Here is a 20,660-nt window from a genome sequence, read left to right on the forward strand (position 1 = left end):
TAAAGCAACATTCAAAACTAAACTATCTCATTGTTCAATAAAATCTTGAGCCATGTTAATACATAATTGATGATTAGTCACAATGAACAATTGAATATCAAATTGTAATAAAATTTATCCTGTTAGCCTTATTAATAGAACTGATGATCAATTGTTTCCATGCAAATAAACAAATACAATGAGTCTGAGGAGAGCAATAAGAAATTCTGGAATAACTGAGAAAAGTTGAAGAGTAACCAGAAAATTGACTCTAAATGAGCAATGGAAACGATTATATCATAACAATTCACAAGGATGTTTAACTTAAACATTATTTAATGATCCTTTTTTGGTTCCAAAACACTAAAAAATCTCTTAACACTAAACCCAAGCCTCAAAATAATCAATGTTGAGCATAAATTGAGCCAAATAATAGAAAGGAACCAGATGAAGTACCAAAAGTACCCAAAATGCTGAACCCAGCAGTTTTGAAGCTGCTTTACATTTGGCTTGACTTCAACTTCCTAAATTATCTAATTTGTTCAACGGTTATTCAACTATATCAATTTACAAGGAACTACAGTTAAGCTGAAACTTAAATGCTCTTAAAAATTGTCCAATCTAATCTAATTATTACAATTGTTGGTTCAGGAAAACCATTTCAACGGTAAACTTGACTATCAAAGTTAGAGTGAAATCACGATGAAAGTTTATTGTTTTCATTTTACCTCAATCATATTGGGCTGTTGATCGTTTTGTATTGCAATTAATAATAGCAATTAACGCCTTCTTACAACACGAATCAACAACAATCAAAGTGATCATGGAAAGGTCAAGTTTAAAGTATATTAAGCACACCAATATGATGTAAACATTGAACGGCATAACTAACCTGAACAGCTTGTGCAGCTTGAACCACCAACACAGTTAAATGGAGGAAACAGGCTAAAAATGGAGAAATGGGATGAGATTTGAACAAAATTTAGGGAAACCTCGGAGGTGGATAATGATGAAGAGGGAAAAAAGGTTGGCTTAAAGAGTGAAGAGATGATGATTCTGATTATTAAGATGAAGGAGAGAAGAGAAGAAAAGGTTTCTTTAATTTTTTGCGTTTTCAAGATAATCCAGTGAAGATCATTCATTTTTTAGTATTAGTTGATCACAGTTTCCAATTTTGTTACCAATTTTTGCTGTCCTCTGCTTTCAACTCTTAAATCAACTTGTTCATTATGGCTTCAGACGATTTGTTGTACCTTTCACTTCGCTGGTCAATCATTTTGATTACAGTGATTAACATTATTTACACTTTGTACATTTTCTTCATCTATTTCCGTGACTCTTCAAGGGATCGGTCAGTTCGTCTCATTGTTTGGACCACAATTGGAGTCGTTATTTTTGCCCTTGGACTTTATGGAGCTGCTCTTGAAAAAAGTGCCTATCTCATTGTATTTGGTATAATATTGGTTCTCAATGCTATACTCGGCCTGTTCCAGACGGAGATTTACAAAGGATCGCTTTTCCTTTACGCAGTTCTCATTGTACTTTCATTTATATTTGCCTATTTGGTAAACAAACGAGGCCGTTAAGCTGGTGAACCTTTCCACTAAACCTGAATTTTCATCTTTTCTGTGTTCGAGTTTACATTTAATAAATTAAAAAGATAAATAAACAATTGATATTGTATTGATACTTGTATTGATTAAAATGATGGCATCTGATGATGTAAAACATTAAAGAGAAAAATGAAATCACTTATTTATTAAGGACAATCAACTTCGCGAGTTTAATTGAGTTGTTAGGAAAAAACAGCCTCAATGTTAATTGTGTTTTGATTTCAACCACAAATATAAATTGCGATTTTAATCTTTACCTAAACCTTGTATTACATTTTTAGAGTAGAGACATCTAACGTTCAAAATAATAGTATGAGTCAATTTTTTGTTACGACTGTAAATTACAGTATGATCAACATGTGACATACGAGTCAAAGTCTTTGAATCATAGGGTAAACTCATTTAATTGTGAACTGTAATTAAAACCTCTTTGTAATTATAAAGAGCGTTTTCAAGCAAATTACAATAATTTTTAAAGGATTAAAATTTTATTGGTAGGCATTGAATTAGTCAATTTAAGGTTGATTGTTGAAACTGAATTTGATAAACATTGTTTTGAATTTGAGACTCGGAAGCTTTTTATATCCTTGGACCTTCGTAGGACAGTTTTAAATAATTGACTGTAAATAAAACTATCTGTCATAATTTGTTATCATTCTTGTCATTCAAGGTAATCAAATTCAATGTAATATTGATTAACAATGATTTTTTCTTAGAAATGTAAATCTAAAAAGATTATTATTATGACTTTAGTTTAAGACTAATTTTTATTGTAGTTCAATTTGATAGAATGATTCATTTGATTTATCAGCAGTCAAAATTAAGCTGAATAGATTGAATGATTTACTGGAAACAACTAGAATTAACGGTGTTTCATGCATAAAGAGCAATTTGAATCATGACAAAATAAATTTCTTTCCCTTTCCCTTTCCATTCCTCTTTCTTTCTTTTACTCCATCAGCCAGTCTTTTCATCCCTCTCTTTTATGTCTGACTGTAGCTGTTTTTATCTAGAAGCTTCTGTATTCAGGTAAAGAGCAACTACAGGATAACTGTTGTGATGTTGTGTTTATTTCTTGCGCTGCAATTGTAAAGTAAATATTTCATCAGTTATTGTCTTTATGTTCTCGCTCACAATTGTATCCTGTTAAAATTGTCTACGTCTAATAGTGTCAAATTCATCTTGATTCTCGGATTACTCATTTGTTGACGCTTTCATTTGTTCAAACCTTCGGATTTAGTTGTCCAATATTAAAACGTATTATACCATCAACAAGTGATAGTATTTTTGTCATAAATCCATCTTAAAATTTAATTTTTGTGTTATCTCATTAAGCAAAACAATGTATAATTCATATGCATCCGGTGGAGAAACCGGCATGGCCGGTATGGGAAATTTTGATGCTTTCTCTGAAAAATCAATTCGTCTTGCCTTCATTCGAAAGGTTTATGGAATCGTATTTTGCCAATTGCTCGTCACGATGGCCTTTATTGTTGGATTTTCAGCCAGTGAAAGTAGTAAAGCGTGGTTGATGCAGCACTCATGGCTTGGATTCGTTGCTCTTGCCGGAGTCCTTGTTTCCATGATAACCTTGGCCTGTTGTGGTGTCCACCGCACCTTTCCGGCTAATTTAATATGCCTGGGTATATTCACAGTTTGTGAATCATTATCTCTCAGTGTTATCACTGTTTTCAAATCGGGAACCATTGTAATGTATGCTGTTATTGTGACCACGGTTATTGTTGCTGCCCTCACTTTATTTGCATTCCAGTCAAAGATTGATTTCACCGTTTACTCTGGAATAATGTTCGTCGTTCTTATGGTCTTCATGTTATTCGGTTTCATTGCTATATTCATCAAGACCAAAATAATGGTATTGATTTACTCGGCGTTGGGAACTCTCATCTTCTCTTGCTACTTGGTTATCGACACTCAAATGATTGTTGGAGGAAATCACAGAAACCAATTCTCTCCTGAGGACTATATTCTTGCTGCTATCACTATCTATACTGATATCATTAATATATTCATTTATGTTTTACAACTTCTTGATATGTTATCTAAAGACTAAAAGGATAATCACCCGAATTCGCTGTAAATTCCCTACGCATCTTGTACTGGGCACCTTCTCTGGATCACTCTAAATTATCGCCTAACAAAGATGAATGTAACTGATTTGCTTTTATAAATTTAAATTATGTCAACTAATGGATCTCATTGTCTAAAGAGTATTGAATTGTTTCCTAAAGATCATTCAGAATTTCCATCTGATTGAATCTATTTCAAGTCATATAAAATCCATGTGTGTATGGGCCAAAAGTTTCCACGTCATTCACATCCGTTCAGTTTTGTGCATTTTTACACAAGTCAATTGTAAATATCATTTTGCACTATCTATAAAATATATAAATATAAATAATAAACCAGATTTGGAATAAAAATTGATTGTTGTCGTATTTTCTTGTCGGGAAAATACCAGAATATCACACTATGTATAACTAAACAACATATGTAAGAAAATAATAAAGCAACAAATAGATTGTTAACAACGAATAAATGATTTTTTGACAAAGTCGTAGTTACTCGTATTATAATTTTAAATATTTGAAGCATTTTGAAATCTTTCAAGGCGCAGTAATTTAATACGAATGACTAAATTTAATTGCTGTAGTTAACATTTATCTGGAAACTAAAAGCACGAACATCAACTGTCAATGTTAGCTCGCGTTTCAATCGTGAACACGCTACTGATGCGAAACCTTTACTCGGTATCAAAAGTACAAAAATGATAATTTTTCACTATTAACTATATGATAATTACTACGAAAAAAGGGAATCTAAAAATCATCAACGAATGAAACCAGTTCATTCATTATGGCTTTAAGCACGAAGACAGTAAGTTAAAGTACTTTTATCAATGTGAACATTTGATTTGTTAGACTAGTTATTTTTATCAATGAGCTTTCTCATATCTATTAACAATAATATCAACAATTGATTTCTGGTGGGTTAACACATGAAAAATCTTTCCAATGAGTCAAACGATGAGTCAAATGCAATTCATTTTTATTGAGTAAATCATGTCAGTAAGTTGGACAAAAAGTTCACAAATTTTGAGTCTCTCAGGGTATCTAATTATGGAACCTAATGATCGGTTTCGTAAATCATTTCTATGTTTTATGATGTTGTGAAAGGATATATCGAGATGATGAAAAAAGTAATTTAAAGGCGTTTAAAAGTTATTAGCATTTCATTATGAATCAACGTGTAAGTCCGACAAATCCGTTCGCCAACCCATTGCAAGCAGTAACGAGTTGTTTGTTCAATTTGAGTAGAAACCTCATAAAAGTTTACCACTAACGCCATCTCTACGCTGTAAAACTCACTAAAGAATGAAAAAAGTCAATTTACTTTCGGAATTACAAACAATTTGTAAGTTAGCCGAAAAATTTCCAAATCATTGGAAATAAAAGAGAAACCAAAATTGGTCAACCATTTGATAAACAGTGCAAATGTACTGATCACTTCTCAGGTCAGGGTCTTTCAAAACCTAATTCATTGACCGTAATGGTTTAAGAATGAAAAAAAATGAATGCAAAACAAGTTAATCAGAAAGAAAAATCAATGAAAAGATGATAGAAATGGCGAAATGGAAATTAATAGAGAATGAAAAGAAAGTGGAAAAATCCTGTTTTGCTTTCTGTCATTTCAAACATTTTGCTACAATATTAGTTCACTATTGGCCTTAATTTACCGACCTTCCGTCGTTCAACTCAAGGTATAATGAGCAAACAAAATTAAGCAAAAAATAAATCAGATAAAATGATAATGAATAAAGTCAAGCCTAGAATGATCCAGAATAAAAAAACGTCGCAAATGTGAAATAAAGGTTTTAAAAACGGTAAAAAAACCCTCAAAAATGGTGCAAACCCAAATACCAGGAGAACCAGAAAAAGGCTAACCAGAAAACCCAAAGACAACCAATTGGTTGACCAACTGATTATCAAAAGGCAACTGTTGAACATTTAATCAATTGTAAATTATCTTTCAATCAATCTGTTTAACTGTCTCACCCTCATCCGATTGAAATGATACAAATCAAGATGATGGTTGAAAAGCACACAACGAACAAAACTAATCATTTCTGTCTTCTTTCATCCTCTCAAGATGACATAACAAGTGGGTTGGAATTGAGAATCAATGAAATTAATGAAGACGAAGAAGAAGAAACTAAATAATCTCAAGGAGAAGTGAAGACAGAGAAGGAAGAAAGAGAAAGATGATGAGAACGGGATTTTCAATGATAAAACAAAAGCAAAAAAAAGACAACAAATTATTCCTCAAGAGATGATACTAGTCAAGTTATTCCGAGTCTCTTAAACTTACACAGTTTTTAGCCACTCATCATCATCATCTTCATCATCTTCTTGATCATAGCAATCCCAACCATCTTAATCAACGTAATTATCAATCCTCATCTTAATCAACTTTATCTAATTTTCCTCTTCTTCGTCTTATATAATTTTGTTTTATAATAAAACCAATGCGAATCAACTTCTCATTAGCAATTACATTTTGAAATTGACTTTTTTGTTATTATGTTTATCAAAATCAACTAACCAAGTTACATCCAATTGTGTGCACACCAAAGACAACAACAATCAATATTGATAAACATTTCAAATCAGTTTAGATAAACAAGGGAAAAAAAGGTTAAAAACGCTTCAACACTCAACGGCTTTTCGGGTTCAATTGAGATTCCCGTTTCTGGTTTAAACATTTAACAACTAATGTGACAATGAAAAGTGAAAGACAGTGGGATATTAAGGTGTCACATTATGCCCAAAACACTATCAACCCAATTCGCCAAGTCTTGGAGAACCTGAATGCTTCACCAAATCCAAATAAAAAACTGATTCCTCTTTCAATCGGTAAGTAAATTTACAATCGAGAGAAAATTTAAATTTAATTTTCTTTTAAAAATCAAATTTCTCCAAATTAGGTGATCCAACCGTTTTCGGTAATCTTGAACCCAACAATGTAATCATTGAAGCAATGGTTGAAAGTATTCAAAGCAACAAGTTCAATGGATATTTACCTTCCAATGGAATTGAATCGGCTCGTAAGGCAATCGCCGAGTATTCATCAACCAATAATGTTCAAGTAGATCCAAAGGTAAGTTAAACATGTCAGAATCTGAGTGAATTGAAACAATTAATCAGTTGACACCATCATGCCTTTTGCATTTCATTCAACTATTGCCTTTCCATGTTGACAGAATCAAGAAGATGCCAATTAATATACAAGTGCGGGTCAATTAATTTAAAGGTTTACCTTTTGCGCTCTTAATTGTTTCAGTTGATGTTAGTCAGATTAAATTGAAACATTTAAATTGACTTTTTGTTGCCCTTTGCGTCTTGTTGATAAACAATGTTCAAGTTGAATACAAGATAATGGTTGAAATGGTTACTTGATTTGATCAGAGATTCACTTAAGATTATCTTGTTAGATGATTATCTTTAATTATTATTTGGTAAACAATTTGATTGTAATAAAAGTGAAAAATCTAATCTTGTTAGCTTTCAGTTTTAGCTTCTTTCAATCTTTCCCTTCATTTCAACCATTAATCTTTAGCTTTTTGATACAAAAGACTTGACAATATTAAAGTGTGATTATTGTCACTTAATTATAAGCAATTAATAATTTTAACAGCTTTTAATCAAGTTAAAGTTGTCACTTTGAGAAGCTCACAATTGACCTTCAATCTTTAACAATTTATGAACACAAAAAAAAGCTGACAAAAGCTGTTGATTTCAATTGATTTTGGCAACTTTCGTCTTCCACTGTTTATCAATTTTTCAATCGGTGTTTCAGGGTAAACATGATTATTCTGATAATGTTCACCTGAACTGGCCCTGACCAATTAAACACATGAAAATGCCAATGTTGACGGTTGTCCCTTAATGTTTAATAAACAGGATAAGGTGAACATTTTTGGAACAAAATTTTTTCTTCTTTTCTCTTCTTTGCATGTTAGACTTTTTGTCTTCTCAGAGTTTATCTGATCATGAAAGTTCCGCATTTTCCAAACATTAATGTGTTTTCGTTTTATTGAAGTTTAACCATGAATAGAAAGAAAATTAAACTCTTTTACTTTTCAACTTATCTGATGAACAATTTTCTTGTTCCCTTCCTTTTCCTTCACAATTTTTGTCTTTGGCGATTCAAGGTGTTACCATTTACAGGTAAAACTTCATCAGATTAGTTGATCACCAAATCGGGTCAAGATTCAGCATTTCCAGAGATATTTTTCTTCTCAATTCAATTTTTTGGTTTAAATTTTTCAGGTTCATTTGGAGTTGATTGTTTCAAGAGAAGGAAAAATAAAAGGAATCTTGTGATTTCATGACGCTTCCTCACTTGAGATATAATGATTCTTGAGACGGAATTTTCGTTATGCCATTCGTTTTACGTAACAATTAAACAATTTTGAAGGTCGATTCTTGAAGTGATCCACTTTTTGTTTAATCACTATTTACGTCAATAAACGATATAAAACAATCTGATAACAGTAGAAGATGTTGAATGAGAAAATGAGGAAACAATTGAAACATTCAGATGCATGTAACCAACTTTGAAAATAGAAATCGAAAAATTTGATTAAATTTTTTCTTCTTTTCCATTGTTAATCACAATTTAGGATGTAATCATTACCAGTGGCTGTTCACATGCTCTTGAGATGGCCATAAATGTGCTTGCCGAGCCGGGTAAAAACATTTTACTTCCAAGACCAGGGTTTCCCTTGTACCAGACTCTATGCGGTGGACTTGGGATTGGAATGAAATATTACAATCTTGATGCTGAAAAGAATTGGGAAATTGATTTGGACCATTTAGAAGCTCAGATTGACCCTTCAACAGTGGCCATTGTTTACAATAATCCATCCAATCCTTGCGGTTCAGTTTATTCTGCTTCACATATTCGCTCGTTTCTTGAGATTTGCGAGAAACACAAAGTTCCTGTGATTGCTGATGAAATTTATGAACATTTAGTTTTCCCTGGACACAAGTTTACTCCAATAGCTTCCCTTACTCAAGAAGTTCCCATTTTATCATGCAGAGGAACAACCAAAAGGTAAGATTCAATTTAAGTTCAGATTTTGAAGTAAAAAGTGGAAAAGCGTTTAATCCCAAAAATGAATCCTTTTTTAGTGAAAATTGGATCAATAATCAGAGAAGATAATTTCCTTGATTGATAAATTGATGACATTGAATGATTTATTTCGTAAGAAGCTTTTTGTGTGATTATTAACTTTCGCAATTAATTCAATTCCTTAATTCCTAAGAAACAAGTCAGAAGAGGATCAAAGCTCATCAAGTTTAGCTCTCAACTATTGATACAAAGTTCAATGGATTGCATTATTGAACTCTTTAGATTAAAGTTAATTCATTGATTAGTGTTTGATTCAACTGATTAGTGGTTAATCGATGGAAATTTAAATCTTTTAATATTTTATCCTTTAATCTTTACTTCAGATTCATGGTTCCTGGTTATCGTTGTGGTTGGATAATAATTCATGATAAACAAGAAAGATTTGGTAATCCTGTAAGTAATGTTGAAAGGGTTGAAGTAAATGAAAAAATCAATATTCTCATTGAATAATTTGTTTTGATTTTTACAGATTCGTAAAGGTTTAAATAACTTAACTCATCGGATTGTCGGTGCCAATTCAATTGTTCAAGGCGCTTTACCCAAAATACTTAAGGAAATTCCAGACGAATACTTTCAAGACTGTATTTCCCTGATCCATGCAAATGCCAAAATCTGTTACTCAATAACAAAACGTATTCCAGGTTTAACACCAATCATGCCTACTGGTGCAATGTACATAATGGTAAGTAAAAGCTTTGCCATTGGAAATTGAGAAAAGAGGAAAAATAATTTCTAATTTTCTTTTCTCAGGTTGGAATAGATACAAGTTATTTTCCCGAATTATCTTCTGATCTTCATTTCGTTGAACGTTTAATGTCGGAAGAGTCGATATTTGTTCTTCCAGGGAAAATGTTTGGTGTTAATGGTTACATTCGTATTGTCCTTACCGTTCCGTCCGAGTTGCTGATAGAAGCTTGTAATCGATTGGAAAATTTTTGCCTTCGAAATGTAATTTTACCCTCAAATCAACAGCAAAATGGTCAACCACCAACAACACCAGCCAAACCTTTACCTTTGCCATTGAATCTCAGAGAATCAGTTAAAGTCGATTAAAATCGAAGCCATGAAACAAGAGAAATGATTCAACGCCAATCAACACGAAACAAAATCAAGAAATACCAAAATTTAGTCATAAACCACCAAATATTGGAGAAACTTTAATCAACAATATTCCTTTTGAATATATGGAGAAGAAAGGTTTAAATTTGTCCAGTTTTTTTGGGTTAAATTTTTTCCTCTGACTTTTCACCCAATTGTGATGTTAAACCTTTTTAATCATGTAAATTGATCGAGATTGTTCTGAAACAAAAAGTGAACAATCACTTTGGATATTTTAGCATCAAGTTTCTAAACGCATGAAACACGAGAAAAGAAAAAGTTGAACATGTTAAGCATTAAAATGAATTTATCTTTTTAAACATTTTCTCCTTTCATAAGGTATCACCATCATTCCAATTGTTGGTTCAGTTGAAATTATCTGCAAGGATAAGGAAGAAGAATTTAGGGAAATGAATATAAAGAGAGAAATGTTTTTAATTCAATTCTCAAGCAAATTTAACTTTTGCAGGACAGAATCTCATGAAAAGGTTATATCTATTAGAAAAGATTAACAATGAATGAGCCTCAAAGGCTAGAGTTTCCAGAGTTTGTGGTTTTAAATTCTGGTAATGACTATTTCCAATATGGTAAATGAATCTACAGTTGGCTGAATGACTAAAAATTTGCAAATAGCAATGAGTTTAATATCATATCTAAATTACGCATTGATCAATTTTAAAGAAAGATTTTCAATTGAATAAACAATTAGATTTGACTAATGTTGATGAAATGATAACTTGTAGACAAAGTAACAAAGGGCAATTATAACAAGTAAATCAGTTAGCAGCTGGTTCGCCTACAGACATTTATTATCAATTGAATCAATAGAGTTTTCAGTTGAATAAATGAAAATAATTTTGGAAATTAAGTTCTACAAATCATGAAGGCGGAAGATATTAATAAATGTAGGATCTAGAATGAAAGCAAATTTAATGAGATTGAAATGAAAAATCAATATTTAGAAGGCAGAGAAAGTGTGAACACATTTGTTTAATTAATTGGATCAAAACCATTGTCGATGATTGAACAAAAAAATCAATTGGAATTGAGCCACAATGAATAAAATTTTGTCTAATTGTTCGTCAAAAATTGACTGTCAATTTGTTCATTTTTACATTAGTTATATTTTTTACAAGGTATGTTTTTACAATATTGACTTGAGATCATCATGAGATGAAGTGAAAGAAAGAATAAAGTAGTGATTTAAGAAAAAAATGAGTAATAAAAACTCATCATCGAGTCCGTAGGTAGCGTTGATGTTAAAAAAAAGAAATAATCGTCAGGAAATGCGCAACATGAAAACTTCGTTGAATATCATTGATTTTGATGAGAGTATTCAGTTGATGATAAGCAGTCAAGTTTCTCCGTCAGATTGGGTCGTATTAAATTTCATAGCAAGACTTTTGGTTGTCGAGAAATTAAAAATCAACTGAGTTTAAAAATCATTCATAACATCAAATGAGACTCGAGAATGAAACGGTCCCAAAAAGGCGATCTTTTTTCAGTAAGTAGGCATGAACTAAACTGAATATCTCTTTGGATGATTAAGTGATATATGAGATTCAATAGAGATATGAAAAAATCTCGAGGTGCGATTTAAATTTGCACTGTTCTCCTTGACTAGATATACAAGGATGTGAATCAAGATGCCCGTTCAAGTTTTGAAAGGTCGTCCATGAAACTTTGGAATAAATAAGTTTCATTTAAATTGAACTTTCTTTGTAATGGTTTTGATTCTTCCTCAAAAAAGAGAAATTAAAATAAACTTATTTCATATTATCTGGCCAATACTGAATGAAATAACGATGAGTTGTTCCTTCAAACAATTTTTCCAGCCATTGAGGTAAAGCGTCTAGAAGGTTGTTTTCAAAAACAAATTCTTGGGTTTCTACTGAGTTTTCATCGGAACGCTGTGCAATCAAATTTCCAGCCTCAATGTCTTCTTCTTCATCTTCAAATCCTAAAAAGTCTTGATGTTCAGCTCTTCTATGCTGCAATTAAAAATCAATAAGAAAAAGTGATTAGATATTTGGCATAATAGATATTATTAGAGATAAATGACTCACCTCAGAATGCTTGACATGGTAAACACAAAAATATCTTTTGAAACCGTTGATTGATAATACGGTGCCAATACAGTTTTTTGGATTAATATTAAGCTCTCTATGGTCTCCAAGGCTTTGTTGTAGGATTTTCTTGTACCATTCAATATTTTTTTCAATTAAAAGGTATGCGAACATCAATGTTTTGTTTCTAAAAGTAATGATTGCAGTGAAGAAAAGGATTAAAAATGTGAAAAATGTGATGGAATAATGCGAGTATAATTACTTTCTGTAAGGATGAACACAGCGATAAAATTTGGGTAAGAGTTTTGATTTTGTTCTGGTATCACAGAGTAAAACAAGCGTCCGGCAACCGGGTTTCAGCAGTCGAATCAGTCCATTGTAGGTTTCTCCTCTGAGCTCATGAATACTAAGTTTATGTTCATTTCTGAAATAAATAAAAAATTGAGATAATGAAAAGAATAGATATGATGATCATGTACAAATACTAGGAAAGAAAAGCTAATCCATCCTACCTTGGATTACTTCCAGGCGGAGTTCTACCCAGTCTACGGTATTGTTCCCTGATGTTCTTCTCTTCCAGTTTGCTTTATAAGGGAGCCAAAAATACTTTCAATTAGTACAACCAATGAAATAAAACCATATTTCTTTCTTTTAAGAAATAGATAGATACTCACACAAGATATTGTAAAATATAACCAAATATTCCAATGAAAACGAATGTTGCAACTGCCGATAGAATTGGAAGAACTTCTTTCTGTGAAATGCTATCTCCAAGTCCATCAGTTAAAACCAGAATACGTTTAAGTATACGACCTAATAGACCACTTGCGTGTTCGTCAATTAGATTCACCATTTTGGCATTATTGGTCATGGTTTGTGTTGTTTTACTCAATTTATTAAGCAGATCATACAGTTCTGCTTTGCTTCTATTCAATCTTTCAGAATCAGAAACATCCCAAATATCAGGTAGCCATTCATACAGTAATCTGTCATGTTCACGTCTCCAGACAACAACTACATGAGAGGTAAGATCTGAAGGTGATCCACTGCCAATAGATAATGAATTAATGAAATCCATTTGTTTCTCCTGGTAAATGTACATGAATCTAAATTTATCTTCACTGAACTCATTCTCCAAGATAAATCTTCTCATAGCTTCTTTTTCAGATTCTTGTGACGGAATGTTATTAGTGACTAACATCACACACAACCGCCGACGACTTCGAGGTGCATCAGGAGGACAGATTTGATCAAACATGACCTAAAAGTAAAGAAACAAAATATGAATTTGAAATAATCAATTGGTAATGTGATAGTTCTTAATAACACTCACCTGAGATGTGAGTCTTGGTAGGAGAAGATACTTATTGGCATGTAACACATCTTTGATGATTTGAGGTAACAATTCTGATGCGGCTAAAGTAGCAATTGGTCTATTCATATCTTCATTGAAAATCAGCATTGAGTCCATTTTGGTGTCTACTCCATATCTTTGGATAAGTTTCAGGCTATCTTTTTCTTTTATGGAGACATGACCACAAACGACTCTTTCTCTAAAGGAGAAGGCAGTCAATAGGTAACGAAGCTTAATGAGCTTGTCGTTGTTAACAAATAACACTCTAACTCGATTATCAGACCATCCAGAAAGAAAACTTTCATAATTGTCGTCATTAACTTGTGTAATCAAATGTCTTGGTAAAATCTTGCGGATAAATTCAATTATCCTCAACAAACTTAATTGATTGTCTTTATAATGTCTAACAACTCCATCAACAATGCCAATGATATAGGGAAGGTCGTCAATTCCAATTTTACGCGCTAAAACGCTCTCATGTTTACTGTGAATTGTGGCAAAACCAACACCAAGAGGTTCCAGTTCTAAAACAATTTTATGCCATACTGGTTCAACATTGAAGCAAGGAAAACATAGATCTCCGTAAAATAAAATTAGTTGTGGCGATGTTATACTGGCAGGAAGAATTTTATTCTGATAAGCTCTAAAACGAGAAAGAAAAAATCCGTTATGTATCTGAGTTTCAAGATAGCAAAACAAATCGAATATCTTACTTTGCAGAAATGGTTTGACGATGGAAAATGAAAGCTTGGTTATTGTTGAAATTAAAATTGTATGAAGAAGAAGAACTCGACCCTCCAGAGAAAATGGACTCAAAAGGATCGAAATCAAATCTTTTAAAATCACTATAATCTCGTTTGTGTCTAAAATTAGGCGTATCTTCAGTGGTCCCAAAACGATTGAACTCTTCTCTTCTATCAGGATCCATCAGCAGCTAAATAAAAAAGGAAATTAATTGTAATAAATGAACAATATCTTACAGACAACGTATAGTTTCAAGATGAATTCGGGTCAAACTCATGCAAATTATTACATGTGCTGATTTATAATATCGTAATAACACTGTGGAACAATAGGAGACTTGAGTTCGATTCGAAACTCAATTAGAATCCATTCTTTTAAAATCGCTAGTTGACTGCATAACCAAGAATTAAATTTCGAAAACGAAGGTTATATCAGAAACTGGACAAACAGTATCTTTGAAACATTTGATAGTCTAAATTATAATAGATAAAGTTGATAACTCGTGGATCTAACATCATGGGCAACCGGATGTGATATTAGGATAACAACTTGAAAGTCAAGATGAACCAGCTGAGCCTATCCGGTTTGTTTTGATATAGCAAATAAAAACAAAACATTCCAATAACGTAATCCATGGAAAACTTATGAACTTAATAATTGAAGCAGCAAGTAAAATCAAAAATAATGATCTAAACCATAGCTATGATCACAGTTTCAACCCAATTCGACCCAAAATACATCAGATTGGAGGGTTTTTCAATGGCACAACAAACCTCATAAGCCTTTGAAATTTGAACAAACCTATCCTCTGCATCAGGATCTTTGTTTTTATCTGGATGCCTAAAGAAAAATGAGCATTAATGAGTATCCATTAAATATTTAAAGGCTAATTAATTGAATTTTTAATGATAAAAAATCGAAATAACTTACCATAAACGAACAAGCTTCTTATAGGCACGTTTAATTTCATTTGATGGTGCATTCCTTTGAACTCCAAGAATCTTATATGGATCACTTAAAGATGTTCTACATTGTGTAATTAGCTGCATAAACAACACAATAATCAAAAGATCTCTAAAGTTGATTATCATAATTATTTAGGGTTGATTAGGTTAAATATGACTAGAATAGAAAATGAATAGATTTATTGAGACCAAAACATTGAGAATACACATCCATGAATTTAAGGCTGAATATCATCTTCTATACCACTGCCTATGGTAACTCAGTTACTCCACCATAGTATGGTGAGGATAGCTCCACCTATTATCGTTCATTTAATGAACAAAGTTCTAACTTTGGGTGAAAAATTTAGCAATTCATCCTGACTCTTGTCCACTCTTAAAAACAATGAAATTATTTTGAATTGAAATGAAGTTGTGATGTAAATTGATACTTTATTGAAAAGTTAATTAGTCCTATACAGTTCCTCGAATGAAATTGATAATAAATAGCGATTCATTGAATTGATCTTGTAAGCTATTTGGTAATTTTTTCACCAGCTCACAAAGGTTTTCGCATTGTTTCACAAGATTATGGTCTTTGAGAATAATTGGAGAGTATATTTTAAGAAATAGCCCTAAAAGTGATTGAATTAATTCATAATCTTTTCGAGTCTCTAAAGCACTTTCCATTGCCATTAAAAAGGAAGCAAGTAAAGTGTGATCATCAGACTCGATATCCTCATCTTTGAGGGTCATGGCATCAAGAGCTCGAATCTCTGAATCAATTGTATTTGGACTCATTTCTTTAAGCTGTTTGATAACAGGCGAGAAATTATTTCTTTGAGCGCAATTTAACAGCAGTTTCCCAAAAGGTGATACTCCTAGAAGATTATTAAGAACCTTAGATTTTTCTTTCTTATCTTGATCGTCGGTTTCAGTTTGGGTTAAATCAAAATCAGGTTCAAGACCATCAATTGTTGGAAGGAAGAATGGCGCTGATTTTGGCTTCTCTACTGGCTCGACTGGTTTGTTTCGTTGCTGAAAAAAGTAAGTAAAGATTAAAATTCTGTCATCATATAAAAAATTTTAAAAACAAACCTTGATTAAATCTAAATTAAGAAGATTTTTCCATCTTGAAGTTGGCAATGATGACAATGTTATTAAATTACTAGATATTTGCTCTGGAGATTTATAGTCCAAATCTAACATATCAATATCGACAGTTTCGTTCTCTTCAACATTGACGACTTCATCAGCTTCATCTTGATCTTTATCATCATCTTCTTTTCCTTCTGGTTCCTCTTTACGGACACTCGGCAATTTGTTCAAACGAGGTATATGAGAGTCCGAGATTGGTTTGAGAGAGACCGGAAGATACAACGATAAATTAAAGTACAAAAATATTCCTAAATCATTTTCCAGCGCAATCGCTAGATAATCACCAGTTGGCGACATTGTTAAACTTTTACAAGGAGAAGGCATAAGAAACCAATCAATTAACTTAATCAATGAAATATCCCAAACACGAATAGAGCAATCTTCAGTTGAAACAATTAACCAACGAGCATCATAACTAATTGTCATGTCTGTTATAGGAGTTTTATGGTCAGGCAATTTACGAATGCATTTTCTTGTGTCGAGATCAATCACTTGAATTGTATGGTCGTCAAATGCAACAGCTAAAATTGAACTAGAATTTTGAAAAGAAGAATAATTAAAATGATAGGAAAAGAATTGATGGAATCGAGTGATTCGAAAAAAAAGTATTCATTAATTTTACCTTTCTTTATGAAGCATAAACCTGTTGATTGGAATGTCTACCTTTAATTCAGTTAATAATTCACAAGTTTTGAATACCCAAAAATTGATAATTCCGTCTTTACCCCCACTAACGAGCAATCGACACGTTTCATCACAAACTATTCCAGAAACCGATCCTTCATGTGCTGATAAATTGAATAAGATAAAAAATAAAGAAAATCAAACCATTTTTCAATAAAAAGGCTCATTTACTTACCTTTTTCATTAATTTTAGCATAAGATGCTCTAAAAATTCCAGATTGAATATTAAACCTGTCGATATGACCAGTATTGTAACCAAGAATGACGAAGTTACCACAGCTGCTGATAGCAAGAGCCTAGAACATTGAAATCTTTACATTAGAACCTGAATTGAGGTAAAAAACCACACACTTACCGTACACACGATATCTTTAGTGTTTTTAAAACGTTCATGCAGCAATTTATGAGATCCCATACGCATCTTTTTCGTTGTCCATGTTGTTACTCTTGCAAGACCTGCATGTCTGGCAATTACATTATCCCAATCATCTTCTCGGATACTTTCTAGAAAAAAGTGAAAATTTGAATTTAGCTCAAGTTGAAAAGGTGTAATATTCAATGTAGAAATTTACCCGCAGCAAAATCAACAATTGGTGGCATAACGTTAGGATCATTTGCAACACCAACTTTTTTAGCATACTTTCGATTGAATGAAGCTTTGCCGAGACTCCGATGAAGCCTTTCACTATAAACTGAAAACATTCTGAAAGTTGAATCAGATGAAACACTTAGAATATTTTGTCCCTCCGATCCATAAAATCGAATAAAAGTTGACGGATGTGTGTGGCCCTCTCGACAATGAAGAGTTCTTCCTATTTCTTCTGGATCGTCAAAGCACCACATTTTGAGTGAATTGTCAGGTGAACTAGTCAATAATAAAGCTTCTCCAAAGATATATTGGCATCCTGTTACTTTAGCTTGATGAATATCTCGCTTCTGAACAAAAAGTTTACGCTTTTCTAGATCCCAGATTGCTACATGTCCTTTGTCACTTGAGGTAACCATGTGAGGAGGACCATCAGTTCTGAATGAGATATTGAGAACTGGCCCCCAGTCTTGAATAAAAGTCATTAAAGTTTCATCATATTTCAAATTATGAACAACAATAACACCATCTTCCAACCCTATTCCAACAACATCAACTGCAGGAGCTTGTTCAATAGCTGTAACTTTACTATTCCATCCTTTGAACGTATGAATTAATTTTTGAGTTCTAATGTTTCGAAGTTGCAATGAACCTTGCTTTGATCCAAGAAGAATTTTGTTGATATAAGTACTTGGGTGAAGTAAACATGTAATAGTGAACCCTTCACCAAAAGGTACCTCAAGAACAGTTTCTAGGTAAAATAAGAAAGTAGAATATTTTAGGTAAGAATCCAAATCAAAATAAAGATAAAAATTTACACACCAGCTGTGGAAATTTCCCAAACTCTGAAAACATTCGAGTCATCAACAGATATTAAATGAGGTCCAAAAGCTAGAAGTGAATGTATGCGAGATTCATGGCCTTCGAAAACTTGATATAACTAAAGAAAAACGAAAAATAAAACAAGATTAGAACAAAATTTATTCAATTCAAATTAAAGACAGATAGAACTATGCAAACATGACAAAATCAATGGTAGATCATCACAATCAAAAAAGACTTACATTTCTACGACCACCGCTCCATGCATATATTTTGTTTTCAGAACACGAGAAAACACTTTTTGAATCGGACGCTAAGGCATTCACTGGACCAGGATGAGGATGGCCTAAGAACCACGTGAAATAATATTAATGTGAGAAAATAGGGAACCCAATACGAGATTAAATTTGGTACTTACTTGTTTCGATTAATTGTAACTTAGAGTTGTAGGTATGAAAATAATTTCCGACAATAATAACAATCCTTACATCTTCAAATTTATCAATGTAACGTACGATGAAAGGTTTGTCTCCAGCAATTAGACCAAGAGCTTTGTAACCTTCGAAGATCCTGCTTGCATTACATTGAGTAGAAGGTTCTGAATCTACTTCCATGATTGAAATTATCAACTTCTATAATTAAACTAATTTAAATTAAATAAGAAGAAACAAACACATGCGATACTTTAAGCGCTCACAACCAATCTTTAAAGAGGTTTGAAAAAAACGTGTTTTTATTTGTGTGTCATGTGACCAACCAACCAGCTGATTGTAAGGATTTTCAGGCAATCATAATACGAAAATTATCGTCATTAATTGCATTCAGTTTGTTCATTTATTTATTTGAAAGTTAATTTTAATCTAGTGAATCAATACTGAAGCTGTTTATACCTTGATTGCGAAAAAATGACCAGTGATGACATCGAGGAGAATGATTCTCTGCTTGCGTCTATTGAAACTCATTTGGTTATTTCATCAGTGATTCGGATATTTTTAATTTTTTATGGATGGGTTCATGATCAAATTTTTCGCTTACAATATACTGATATCGATTATATTGTGTTTACCGATGGTTCTCGTTACATGAAAGATGGACGGTCCCCATTTCTACGTCATGGTTATCGATATTCACCGTTAATTGCTTTCCTTATGCTTCCCAATGTTTATTTAATGCCTCTTTTCGGTAAATTTTTATTCGCTGCCTTGGACATCGTTACCGGTTATTTAATTTACAAAATATTAGTCCATCCTCGAGTAAAATTATCACAATCTAAAGCCTTGATCTCATCCCTTATCTGGCTTTATAATCCATTGCCTATGATCATCTCAACTCGTGGTTCAGCTGATACTTTGATCACATTCCTGGTTCTTGGAACAATTTATTTCATTCTCTCTGGTCAATATTTATACTCTGGTCTACTTTATGGACTTGCCATCCATTGTAAAATTTATCCCATAATATATAGTCTTCCTATTTACTTATTTTTGTCTGGGTCAACAACTAGACTCTTTTCCAGTCAAATTTTATCACCGTTCAACCGAGCCAAATTAACCTTTTTCTTCTCATCTTTTACAACCCTTGCGTTAATTACATATGGTTATTATCTAAGGTATGGTCATCTTTATTTAAAAGAGGCTTGGCTCTATCACATAAACCGAAAAGACGACGCTCACAACTTTTCTCCGTATTTTTATGCCTACAAAACAATCCGTGATCAGTCAATTCTTCGACTCCTATCATATGTGGCATTTATTCCTCAAGTCATGGCGATTCTTTATTATTCCATAAGATACTGTATCCAGTACAAGAAGCAAAAATCGACCAACCATTCAATCAATTTGATGTTTGCCCTCTTCTCGTCCACTTATCTGTTCGTTACCCTCAACAAAGTTGTTACATCGCAATACTTCATCTGGTACTTATGTTTCGTACCGATTCTCTATCCATTCCTCAAATTAACCGGTTGGCAAACCTTGTCATTGTGTGCTCTTTGGTTCTTTGGACAAGGCCAATGGTTATTGATTGCTTATCTGTACCAATATCTTCGATGGAATGTTCTTGGACTTCTTGCCTGTTGTTCAATGATATTCATGATTATCAATCTTGTCATTCAATTTATAATTGAGAAAAATTTTGTGCCTAAACCCACTGTTGACCAAAAATCTGATTAATGAATCTATTAAACCAAATTATATCACTTTTTACCAAAAAAATCCTTGTTTCAAAAATTAATTATGATAACAGTGCAACATATGAGTACTGTTAATAACCAAATCAACTTATCTAAAATTGGTATTAGGTCACTGCATTGAAGATTTTCATGGTTAAGACTCCAGGCTAGAGTTGTTGCGAGAATATCAATTTCTCGATATTTCTCGATATATTGCCAACGAGAAATTA

The 20,660-nt window shown here is 32.5% G+C and overlaps 4 protein-coding genes and 1 pseudogene across 6 annotated transcripts; 3 read left to right on the plus strand and 2 right to left on the minus strand.

The window, feature by feature from the left end:
* The first annotated feature begins 2,791 nt into the window (after nucleotides 1–2,791).
* On the plus strand, nucleotides 2,792–4,164 carry LOC107363332 (protein lifeguard 1 pseudogene; annotated as a pseudogene). The gene has a single exon (XR_016200111.1). The product of XR_016200111.1 is annotated as a protein lifeguard 1 pseudogene (transcript).
* A 2,003-nt stretch (nucleotides 4,165–6,167) lies between these two features.
* Tat (Tyrosine aminotransferase) lies at nucleotides 6,168–10,222 on the plus strand. Its single transcript, XM_015930534.3, has 6 exons — nucleotides 6,168–6,523; nucleotides 6,595–6,767; nucleotides 8,293–8,726; nucleotides 9,128–9,197; nucleotides 9,274–9,486; nucleotides 9,555–10,222. The coding sequence occupies exons 1-6, from the start codon at nucleotides 6,391–6,393 to the stop codon at nucleotides 9,855–9,857; spliced, it is 1,326 nt and encodes a 441-aa protein (XP_015786020.1). The 5' UTR covers nucleotides 6,168–6,390; the 3' UTR covers nucleotides 9,858–10,222.
* A 637-nt stretch (nucleotides 10,223–10,859) lies between these two features.
* On the minus strand, nucleotides 10,860–15,257 carry l(3)80Fg (dnaJ homolog subfamily C member 16 l(3)80Fg). 2 transcript variants are annotated; one of them, XM_015930525.3, is made up of 9 exons: nucleotides 14,997–15,257; nucleotides 14,840–14,906; nucleotides 14,036–14,256; nucleotides 13,302–13,965; nucleotides 12,643–13,229; nucleotides 12,481–12,552; nucleotides 12,231–12,392; nucleotides 11,969–12,155; nucleotides 10,860–11,893 (listed from the first exon to the last, which is right to left on the minus strand). In XM_015930525.3, the coding sequence occupies exons 1-9, from the start codon at nucleotides 15,155–15,157 to the stop codon at nucleotides 11,669–11,671; spliced, it is 2,346 nt and encodes a 781-aa protein (XP_015786011.1). In that variant the 5' UTR covers nucleotides 15,158–15,257; the 3' UTR covers nucleotides 10,860–11,668. The 2 variants fall into 2 exon arrangements, with proteins under 2 accessions (XP_015786011.1, XP_089125706.1); XM_089269580.1 differs by having other exon boundaries at nucleotides 14,356–14,906.
* Nucleotides 15,258–15,443: 186 nt separating this feature from the next.
* Nucleotides 15,444–18,969, minus strand: LOC107363192 (WD repeat-containing protein 36). Its single transcript, XM_015930374.3, has 9 exons — nucleotides 18,679–18,969; nucleotides 18,503–18,606; nucleotides 18,261–18,378; nucleotides 17,425–18,189; nucleotides 17,208–17,356; nucleotides 17,028–17,148; nucleotides 16,791–16,956; nucleotides 16,109–16,700; nucleotides 15,444–16,048 (listed from the first exon to the last, which is right to left on the minus strand). The coding sequence occupies exons 1-9, from the start codon at nucleotides 18,872–18,874 to the stop codon at nucleotides 15,485–15,487; spliced, it is 2,775 nt and encodes a 924-aa protein (XP_015785860.1). The 5' UTR covers nucleotides 18,875–18,969; the 3' UTR covers nucleotides 15,444–15,484.
* A 136-nt stretch (nucleotides 18,970–19,105) lies between these two features.
* Nucleotides 19,106–20,473, plus strand: PIG-M (Phosphatidylinositol glycan anchor biosynthesis class M). Its single transcript, XM_015930375.2, has one exon. It carries the CDS (start codon nucleotides 19,166–19,168, stop codon nucleotides 20,429–20,431), a length of 1,266 nt encoding a protein of 421 aa, XP_015785861.1. The 5' UTR covers nucleotides 19,106–19,165; the 3' UTR covers nucleotides 20,432–20,473.
* The last annotated feature ends 187 nt before the right edge of the window (nucleotides 20,474–20,660 follow it).

Source organism: Tetranychus urticae, chromosome 3 (genome assembly GCF_039701765.1).
Source record: "Tetranychus urticae isolate SD_2017Ah chromosome 3, NJAU_TeUrti_SD_1.0, whole genome shotgun sequence".
Classification (NCBI taxonomy): domain Eukaryota; kingdom Metazoa; phylum Arthropoda; class Arachnida; order Trombidiformes; family Tetranychidae; genus Tetranychus; species Tetranychus urticae.

Excerpts from the sequence above, each read along its gene's own strand:
- Tat (XM_015930534.3), top strand. The coding sequence starts at position 6,391 with ATGAAAAGTGAAAGACAGTGGGATATTAAGGTGTCACATTATGCCCAA. Across the intron at positions 6,524-6,594 it reads ACTGATTCCTCTTTCAATCG|GTGATCCAACCGTTTTCGGT; the intron begins GTAAGTAAATTT and ends TCTCCAAATTAG. Across the intron at positions 9,487-9,554 it reads CTGGTGCAATGTACATAATG|GTTGGAATAGATACAAGTTA; the intron begins GTAAGTAAAAGC and ends TTCTTTTCTCAG.
- LOC107363192 (XM_015930374.3), bottom strand. The coding sequence starts at position 18,874 with ATGGAAGTAGATTCAGAACCTTCTACTCAATGTAATGCAAGCAGGATC. Across the intron at positions 18,379-18,502 it reads GGAGCGGTGGTCGTAGAAAT|TTATATCAAGTTTTCGAAGG; the intron begins GTAAGTCTTTTT and ends GTTTTTCTTTAG. Across the intron at positions 17,149-17,207 it reads CTAAAGATATCGTGTGTACG|GCTCTTGCTATCAGCAGCTG; the intron begins GTAAGTGTGTGG and ends TCAATGTTCTAG.
- PIG-M (XM_015930375.2), top strand. The coding sequence starts at position 19,166 with ATGACCAGTGATGACATCGAGGAGAATGATTCTCTGCTTGCGTCTATT.